The sequence below is a fragment of the Sceloporus undulatus genome, chromosome 7 (genome assembly GCF_019175285.1).
Source record: "Sceloporus undulatus isolate JIND9_A2432 ecotype Alabama chromosome 7, SceUnd_v1.1, whole genome shotgun sequence".
Taxonomy (NCBI): Eukaryota; Metazoa; Chordata; class Lepidosauria; order Squamata; family Phrynosomatidae; genus Sceloporus; species Sceloporus undulatus.
This window is the reverse complement of record NC_056528.1, coordinates 50452554-50462815: the sequence shown is the minus strand read 5'-3', so window position 1 is coordinate 50462815 and position 10262 is coordinate 50452554. Positions and strand designations below refer to the sequence as shown.

At 43.1% G+C, this 10262-nt stretch overlaps 1 protein-coding gene across 1 annotated transcript in view; it reads left to right on the top strand.

Moving 5' to 3' along the window:
* Nucleotides 1-1022: 1022 nt before the first annotated feature.
* The window catches only part of HEPH (hephaestin), a 24710-nt gene continuing 15470 nt past the window's right edge, over nt 1023-10262 (top strand). The window contains exons 1-7 of the mRNA XM_042479362.1: nt 1023-1111; nt 1942-2140; nt 2987-3231; nt 3916-4128; nt 5433-5612; nt 6251-6505; nt 6789-6957. Coding sequence (XP_042335296.1) covers nt 1977-2140; nt 2987-3231; nt 3916-4128; nt 5433-5612; nt 6251-6505; nt 6789-6957 — 1226 coding nt within the window. The 5' untranslated portion in view covers nt 1023-1111; nt 1942-1976. The remainder of the gene's footprint in view (nt 1112-1941; nt 2141-2986; nt 3232-3915; nt 4129-5432; nt 5613-6250; nt 6506-6788; nt 6958-10262) is intronic.

Here is a 10262-nt window from a genome sequence, read left to right as displayed (position 1 = left end):
CTCTTTCGTGTCTGCAGCGCAGCGGGAAAAGTGACATTATTATTATTATTATTATTATTATTATTAGTTATTTTTCTCTCTCTTTTTGCCCCTCCCATTATTATTATTGTTATTATTATTTATTTTACTTTATTATTTTAAGTTATTTGTCTCTCTTTCTGCCTCCTCCTATTATTATTATTATTATTATTACTGCTTTATTATTATTATTTTATATTACTTTTCTCTCATTCTGCTTTTCCCTATTATTATTATTATTATTATTTATTTTATTAGTTCATTATTTTATTTATTTTTATTTTATTTATTTTATTTTTCTCTTTCTGCCGCCTTCCATTATTATTATTATTATTATTATTACTGTTTTATTTTATTATTATTTTATGTTACTTTTCTCTCATTCTGCTTTTTCCCATTATTATTATTATTATTATTATTATATGTTTTTATTTTTATATTATTTTTATTTATTTCATTATTTATTTATTTTTTTAATACATTGTTGAGTGCATTTAAAACAAATCAGCACAATTAATTCCAATAGAACAATGATTATCAGGCGATTTATTATTTCTCAGCCCTGATCCTCAGTTAATTGTTTGTGTTTCCATTCCTGCCATAAAATAAGTTTTATTTATTTATTTATTTATGTATTTATGGTATTTATATGTTCTTTATATTATATATATATTGCAGTCCTTCCATTCTCTTCTTCTTCTTCTCTTCCTCATTCATCAAGGAATGAATGAAACCGAACCCAGCTTTGCCTTGTTGTCATTCAAAGCAGAAAAGCGAAACCAAAGCTGGATTTGTTATGATAAAGGCAGATGCGATTGACCCACATGAAGCTCTTTCCAGCCCAGGCCCTTCCTTGCAAAGCTGGGGAAAGGCTTCCTCCATTTATGGCCCTTCAATCCAAAGGCTTACAATTGCCAGAAGCCAGGGACCCAGCCGTCGTCGTCATCATCGCCTGGTTTTATGGCCCAGACTTTGCCCCTTGGCTTTGGTCTTTTCTTCCTATGGTTCATTTGGAGCTTTAAACGCTGGAAGGATATATGCTCAGCGAACGCTTCCTTCGCTCCTCTGACAGTTCCTCCTTCTCTTCGTCCAAGTAAGAGATCCATCCGTCCAATAATAAAATCAATATTTCATTGATAGTTAGCTATAGAGAAAATGAGGCTGATGTCTTTGGTGCAAGTTATCTAATGGTCCAAAACACACTGCGGAAATAATCCAGTTCGAAACCGCTTTAACTGCCTCGATTCTATTCTAGGGAATGCTAGGAATTGTAGTTTCGAGAGACATTTTAGCCTTCTCGGTTAAAGAGCTCTGATGCCACAATGAACTACAATTCCCAGGATTCCCTGGCATTGAGACAAAGCTGTCAAAGCAGTCTCAGACCTGATTATTCCTGCAGCATGTTTTTGGACCTTATATTCATAACCATATACAAATATATTCGTATTTATTCTCTAACCTTTCTGTTTAGCATCCTATAGCTTCTAGAAAGAAAGTATAATTCCTTTGAAGTTGGGCTTTAGATTGTATTTCCTGCTGGTTTCCCAGGGATAAACTCTTCCAGACACTGGAGGATCCTGACGATAAATCATATATATATGTGTGCGTGTGTGTATTATTCATTATAGACAGAGTGTAGAAAGAACAAGTCCAATTATATCTGTCTGTCTATCTATCTATCTAGATAGATATAGCCATTTGGGATAAATTAACTGGAACAGTGAGGGTCAATAAAGATACAACGAAGTTACATCCCAAAAATAATGCAACAAGTGAGAGAAGAGTTACTTTCTTTGCATAACGTTTTCTAGTTGCAACAGGGATGACCCTATTAGCCTGAATGGAGCAAAGGCTTGGTCAATGTAAGGCAATTGCTTCCATCTTCTTACGGCTCACGATAGGTTTTTGGTTTCCTTACTGAAGATCGCGATCCCTGGACAGACCTTCCATCAGCCGAGATGCAAAAACTGACCACTGCCGCCCTCTTTGTCCACTTTGCTGGGCTGGTCCTCCTGGCCGACGGGGCTGAAAGGGTCTACTATTTGGGGATCCGCGAAGTGGAGTGGGATTACACTCCTCTCGGGAAGAACGTGGTCACCGGACAAAGCATCGCAAATGACCAGTGAGTTTCATTCCTCTCTTCCCACCGCTCAGCATCACTCTGGCCACACTGACCGCTTCAAGGTTGCATGCCAGGAAATGAAAAGTTGGTATCAATCCAAACCGATAATGGGCCCAGTCCTCCCTATAAGGTCCAATGTAGTGCTTCCACCTGGGAAACTATGCTACAGGTGACCATTCACTGACCTTTGACCTCCCATAGCATTGCTGAAGGCCTCTCTATTGACATGCGCACACCAGCCATCTTGGGAGCCGGCGGTGCAGTTGGTACGGTTTCAACGCCGCTTTGGAAAAGGCAGCTTCAAGCTGCTTTTTCCTTTTGCCCAAAACTCAGGAAACATATTCACCAAAATTGGCCCTAAAATCCCATCCCAAGTTGAGAAATCCCCCATGTGTGGCATTTCAATGACGGCGCATGGGCTCACCTCTCACCTGCAAGTAGTAATAAAAAACCAGTAGTAAAGTGCAACTAGTACTAAAGAGAGGTGTTCTGTTCACTTGGACTTAGGACTCTCCTTTTGATAAAAAGAGGGCCAGTTCTAGGCTAAGGATGCATAGTTCTCTGATGGAGCGAAACCTGGTCTTTTCCACTGGTGTTTTCGTCATATGAGGTGGGGCTTTTTGTTGCCACGGATGGACCACCGATTGCTATTTAAGAGAATTAAAGATGCATGTGCAAGCTGATAATAATATTAGTTTTTAAGAGTTTTAGGGCAGCATATGCATATAGCCTGTTTGGGTCCTGTGTGCTGCAGATGCGCTTCTCTGAATCCTGTATCCCAGACAATAAGGACCAGCACATTTGCACCATCGTTTTTTTAAATGCTCTGCTATCCTTATTTCTCAGGGCAGCCTCCCTGTTCCTCCAGCCCTCCAAGGACAGGATTGGCAGCATCTACACCAAGTCTGTCTATAAGCAATACTTGGACGCTGCCTACGCCTCCGAAGTGCCCAAGCCGGCTTGGCTGGGGTTCCTTGGGCCCATCATTCGGGCCGAAGTGGGGGACACCATCCTGGTTCACCTGAAAAACTTTGGCCACCGGCCGTTCACCATCCATCCTCATGGCGTCTTGTACAAGAAGGATTCGGAAGGTGACCACATTTTCTTCTCTGTGTGTCTCATATGTATGACTGAACAGCTTGCATGGCCTAAGCCCAAATAAAGTTTATCCAGCCCAAGTTTACAAGCGACCAAGAAGATGCTTAAAATGGCTGAGAGGCTGAGGCTCTCATTAACATCTCCCTGGTTCTGCAATGCACTTTCTCAGGTTCAAACTAGGCATTATGGAATACGTTTTCTAGGAACTATCTTTTCTGGATGCGTTTTCTAGGCATTATGGAGCAAGCATATTTCCTATGATTACTCCATAATGGGATTCCATCAGAGATGCATGCCTCAGCACTCAGGCTGGCAAATTAAGCCCATGTTTACCTTCCAATTCTCCAATCACAAAGCAAAACACGCTAAATGCAAGGTACGTAAGTGAGGAGAACCACAGATGCCTTTCCCGTTATGGCAGAGCACTTCTTCTAAAACAAATCTGGTGAATGCTTTGCCTGGTTTGACTTTCCTTTTTGCAGCTGACCCTGTTTTTGCTTCCAAGCAGCAAAACCACGCTTAGAATATTAATAAAGCACAAAAATGTCAAAAAATAGCTTGCAGTGATGTGCGCACAACTGTCATGTAAAAAGCGCACAGTGTAAATCAAAATGCATGCTTGAGTTGTTCTCTGAGCTGACAAACAAATGGATGCTACAACCTCTTGGTTATTCCAGGGTCCCTGTATCCCGATGTATCCTCACAGGATCTCAAGGAGGATGATGCCGTCGCACCAGGAGGGAACTACACTTATACCTGGACCGTTCCTGAGGACCATGGCCCAACGGCCGACGATCCAGCCTGTTTGACATGGATCTATCATTCCCACATCAATGCGCCGAGAGATATCGCCACCGGCTTAATTGGGCCGTTGCTGATCTGCAGAGAAGGTAAGCCACTTGGAGCAAGAGGATATAAATCAAATCAGATTATTATTATTATTATTAACCTTTATTTATGAAGCGCTGTAAATTTACACAGCGCTGTACATGCAATCCTTTTAGTTAGACGGTTCCCTGCCCTCAGGCTTACAATCTAAAAGGACATGACACAGAAGGAGAAGGGGGTGGTGGAGGGAAAGGGTAAGAGGTCCAGCAGTTCCTCTCAACCTCCAAGGCCTGGACCAAGGCAGATGGACTGAAGGGAGGGCTTGGCTTCAAAATGGATGGTTAATCATTATCCAGGGAAAATACATACTCACAAGTAGGATAATACATATACAGAACATAGCAATACAGGAAATGGATCGATAAACAGCCAACAACAGAACATCAGATAGTAAGCGACAATTATGCGATGCCTGGGAAGGCTTCTCTGAATAGGATGGTTTTCAACTCCGTTTTGAAGCTGGTTAAAGAAGTGATGGCTCTTTAGATGGATCTTTAATAGAATAAGGCCTCCGTTGGAAACATGGATTTATAGCCAGTTTTCAGTTTGCGTCACAAAAGGTACACTATGAAACCACAGCACTTACCTCTGCAGCAGGGCTGGCAAGGGGTAGGATGGGAAACTGGCACAAATCTGTGGCATCACTAGTGTGGGAGCTTATGGCGTCGTCCCCATGGACCCCGTGGGATCCCCCCACCAAACAAAAAGAGTTTTTTTAATTGCAAAGGATTTCCTCTGCCAAGGAAAGAGGGAGTCACAGCAAATAGCCCAGTTCCCTGAGGACGATGGAGAAAGGAATAAAGCAGAGGAGGAAACCAAAGGAAGAAGGACTAGAGAGAAAGGGCAGCAGTCCAAGTCAAGGGAGACAACGGGGATCAATGTCAACATGGCCCAAAGGTTAAAGAAGTCTGAAGTAGAAGTTGAGGAGTCTGGTAACAGGAATGCTGGCCAAGAACCAGACATGTTGCTTCCAGCAACTCCTTAAGCCAACTTAAATAGCCTGATATCAGCTGGCTCTAATTAAAGCCTGACTGCTTGCTGCTTAGCCTGAGCATCTCAGCCCTATCTTTGGTTGGATCCTTTTGCTCCTCTTCCTTGATGGAGGACTCAATAGGAAAGGAGAAACCCTGAAAGTAAACAGGGTTTAAAACTATGGATGCCGGCCGCGGAAACCTTCGACTTGGCTAGGATGGGATTTTAAGGGTCTTGGGGCGTTAGAAGAGGCCTTTGAACCATTGGGAAGTCAGTAGGATTCCCTTCTTCTTGATGGAGCGTCTCCGTTTGCTTCTCTCCTCTCTTGGTCCAGGGACCCTGAAAAGCCGCTCCCAAAGGCGCCACGATGCCGACCTCGATTTCTTCCTGATGTTCAGCGTAGTCGATGAGAACGAAAGCTGGCACTTGCAAGAAAACATCCGCTCCTTCTGCCAAGAGCCAGACTCAGTGGATGAGGAAGACGAGGGGTTCAAAGAGAGCAATAGGATGCATGGTGGGCATCCCCATTTCCTTTACTTCCTTCCTTGCTTTGATGGCTGGGCCTTTGGATCTGAGAAATTAAAGGATGAACTTAATTACTGCTTTTAATTGATTAAAAACTACTGGGTGCATTAAATTTAGGACGGGCCAGGAAGAGTGACAGTTTTGGAGGAGAGAATAACATGAAGCTATTAGGCTCTGGTAATGGGGTGCACATGGGTTAATAGAGATAAGTTAATTAGTGATAAATTAAATTAGGAATAGTATATATTGGGGGGGAAAGATAGAAATAGCAATGAAGATATCAATAATAGATTTGTTTGTGTGTGTGTGTTTTAAAAATATTGGTTTAGTTAATATTAAATGGTTTAATATGAATGAAATATAGATAAGTTAATTAAGAATAGATAATTAATGTGATTTATAATGCAACAACAATCCTCCCTTGAATAAATCTGCCCATGAAAACCCCATGATAGGTTCATCTAATTGTTGCCATAAGTCAGAAACAACAACAGCAACATTGATGTTCAAGGTCCTACAGAAAGCCAGCAGAGTGGAAACCTTTAGCATCAAACTCGAAGCACTAAATCAATACTGAACTGATCCTGAACTTGCCTTTGACTGTCAGTTTGATCCTTGTTTCTGCAGCGATTAACGGTTACCTGTTTGGGAACCTACCCGAGATGAGCATGTGCGCCGGGGACCATGTGTCTTGGCACCTCTTTGGGATGGGCAGCGAGATGGATGTCCACACTGCCTTCTTCCACGGACAGACCCTCGTGGTTCGCGGCCACAGGACCGACGTGGTCAGCCTCTTCCCGGCCACATTTGTGGCCGCTGAAATGACCCCTTATAACGCTGGGAAATGGCTGCTGAGCTGCGCGGTCCACGATCACTTGCAAGGTAAAGACCGATCCAAAACGGAGCCCTTATTGCCCCAGTGACCACTTTCTTGCAAAGAAAAGGAAATCCTGAGGGTTTGCACACAAAATTTTGTGCAAAGAGTGTATTTTTGCACTGCCCTGTCTGCCTAAATACTGCAGGACTGGATCATGGCTTCGGTGTGGACGCATGCATCATTAAAACAGCTTACCTCCAAAGTGACCCAAAGCAGCTTTATTTTGGCCTGTCTGTGTGGGGCCATTGTCCGTCACCTTTATGACTGTCCTTTCTGTGCCTTTTGCAGCGGGGATGGAAGCTCTATATGAAGTCAAGAACTGCTCCTATCTAAAGCCAGAGCCTGCCTTGAAGGGAAAGCTTCGGAAATATTACATTGCGGTCAAGGAAGTGCAGTGGGACTATGGACCTTCGGGATTAGACCAAAGCACCGGGAAGAGCCTACAAGAACCAAACAGGTAAAGGGACTCCTGTCCTTACGGACCATTCCCAAAGCTTATATGCTTCAATTGGGAATGTATTCCAAGTCATAAAAGAGGCTCATCAATGCATCTTTACTCCAGGAGCTGAAATCTGGATTTTGCAAAATGCCAATTTGCCAGAAACTGCAAATCCATAATCTGAAGTTTGGAGAAACTTTGTGATATTGAGCATTAATGTAGACGATTCTTGGAGCAAACATCAGCCACTTTGAAGATGCTTGATCTGCAGTTGCATCAGTTTCATATCACTTTAGGTGGTCATGACCTTGTCCCAAGAATTGTGGGGTGTGTAGTCTGATGAGAGAGCAATGAGAGATGTGTAGTTTGTTGGTGCTATAAAGCTCTACTGCTGCATTGTAAATTAGTTTTCTAATAGAGAATCCTAAATCCCTTGCGACTTGTAATGCATTGCTTCCAAGCTCAGGTTCCATTGCTGTCAACTACCTTAAAACAGGTATTTAGTTCCTTGCTAATATTTTTCTTGAGGGAAACATCAAGTAATTTTAGCAATTTTCTTCTTAATATGAGAGCAAAAAAAGATCCACACAGGAAACAACATTTCTGCATATAATTTTCTACCTAGAAAAAACATGCCGCTTTCTGTGCAAAATATATGAATTTTGCATGGAATAAGAGCAGAACTGCAAGACTGTCATCATCCCAGGATTCTTCTTGTCAGGCTTCCTTGGCCCTTGAGAAATATGTTTTTGAATCACTTTTTGGCACATTTGCAAATATTCTTCCTGTCCCTGTTTTAAAACGACCAGAGGTCTCTAGCCAGCCCCTCCTTGGTTTTGATATTGAACTGAGAAGATGCTCCTGAGTTGAATGTCTCCTTTCAGCCACAAGATGGAGGAAGCGCTGCAGAGATCCTGCTTTATCAAACCTCTCCAGCAAAACCGCTGTGCATAATGTTGCGCATACCATATATACTCCACTATAAGTCAACCTCATGTATAAGTCAAGGGCAAGTTATGGATTTTGATATGATCTGTGAATAAGTCGAGAGTAAAACTTAAGGACATGTAATAAGGTATATAAAGGACTCTCGCCGTTTACTACACAGAGAAGGGGATAGTTTCTACAGTGTGTGATCCGTTCCACATAAGGCACATCATGCGTTTGCTCAAGCCCCTGCGTCATACACTGTGCCATGCACTGCAGGCATGCGCCCCATTCACCTTACTAAGGCTTGCCGCCTGCGTGACCTCAAGACTGCCTGGATACGGCGTGGGCGCATTATATTTTGACAAGGGTTAAGGTACAGTACATACACCAATCCATGGATAAGTCGACCCAGGTTTTTGGGTTGGTTTTTTGACTAAATTTTTTAGACTTATACATAAATATATAGAGTCATTCTGTGTTCCTTCACTGCGAATGCAAGGGAAACCTGTCGTAATAGGTGCCAGCCAGTAGGAGATAGTTGCTTCCATGCCACAAAGGTGGTGAACTCCCTGCTTTGTGTTTGAGTCCAAACTTTAAAGGAGTTACCCAAGCTGCTCAACTAGAGTTGCCATAGTGAAAACTGGAGATGGCTCCTGTCCCCAGATGGAGAAGCAAAAGGAGAGGAAGGCTCCATGGGTCTGCACTTGGATCAATGAGGAGACAAAGTATTTAAATGGATGACAGCAAAAGAGAACCCATTTGGAGAGAGATTGATGTGCAACCAGCCTGCGCAAACCTGCATGTTTTTCCTAATATCTCTATATTTATAGTGGAAGGGGGTGAGAAGTAAGAGCATTTTGAAATTGGCCTCATCCACCTGATGTTCAAGTAAAGGCTTCGCACAGCTTCCGCTCTTGGCTTGTTCGCTGCAGAAGCACTAAGAGCAACGAGGAGGAAATGGAGGTTTATTTGTTATAATAAGCCATTGTGGGCAATTTTAGCAGAAAGGGAAGATCAACGCGGCAATAAAAATCTCTGTTTTCGACAATCCTCAGGGCAGCAGGGAGGTCTTTCCACACACTTTGAAAGCGCATACAGAAAATAAACTCATCCATCATTGAAAGGCCCGGTGGATGAATCTTTTATGATCTCCTGGAATAAAGAGTGAGAAAGGAACATAAATACATAGAAGTAGAGGACCAACTTTGCTTCTGGGAGCTCAGCAATTCCCTGGCGTTTGGGGGCTTTGCAGCTGCAGGGAATGGAGCGGAGAGGGCTCTGGATTCGGATTGCTCCTCTCTTCTTCCTCCTCCTCCTCTTCTCCTCCTGTTTCCAAACCGTTCGGCAGAATTTCTCTGCAATTGCTGAACAGCTGTGCTTTGGCATCCTCTGCGTCAGCTCAGCTGGCATGATCAGGGCTTTTCAGTCAAGGTTGGCGCTCAGATTAAGCAGCCTTGCCTTGATTGGGGTGAAAGAAGCAAAGCGCAAACTGGGCAGCTTTTGCTTTGGGGGTTTGGTTTTTCAGCAGCATCATTATAGCTTCTGTTTCATGCTTCAGACTCAAGGCAGCAGCTGTGGATCCCTTGATGGAGCCCATCCACCTTCTGTGCGGTCTTCCTTCCTTCCACTTTACCAACTACATAGCTGTACAGAAGACTATAGAATATTTCTGTTGAATACCAAAATGCCAGAAGCATCATTTCACTCCATTTTGCTCAAAACAAAATGGTTTAGAATAATAGGATCATAGGATCTTAGAGTTTTAAAGGGATGCCAAGGACTATCCGGTCCAACTCCATTCTGCCATGCAGGAATGCACAGTTCAAGCACCCTGAAAGATGCCCATCCAAACTCTGTTCAAAGACCTACAAGGAAGGAGAGTCCAAAGCAGTCACTTCCACTGTCCAAAGGTTCGTCCTAATGTTTAGGTGGGATCTCTGTTTTTGACGCCAGCTTTGCCCCCAATCAGGGCTGCATCTACACCGCAGAATTAATGCGGCTTGACACTGCTTTAATTGTCATGGCTCCATCCCATGGAATCCTGGGATTTGTAGTTTGTTGTGGCCCCAGACCTCTCTGACAGAGAAGGCTAAATCTAAATATATACAGTCACCCCTATGTTTTCATGGGGGATCTGTTCCGGACCCTCCCACACAAAGGGAAATCTGCCAATAATCAAGCTTTATTGACTTGAATGGTGGCGCAACTCAGCAGGTGCGCACCACAGGCGCACATCCCATTTTAAGCCCATTTGCCCCTTGCGAGTAAGGGAGGGACGTGGATCTGAAGTCCACACAAACGGAAGGATAACTGGATGGATGGATGGATAGATAGATGATTGATAGATAGATAGATAGATAGATAGATAGATAGATAGATAGATAGATAGATAG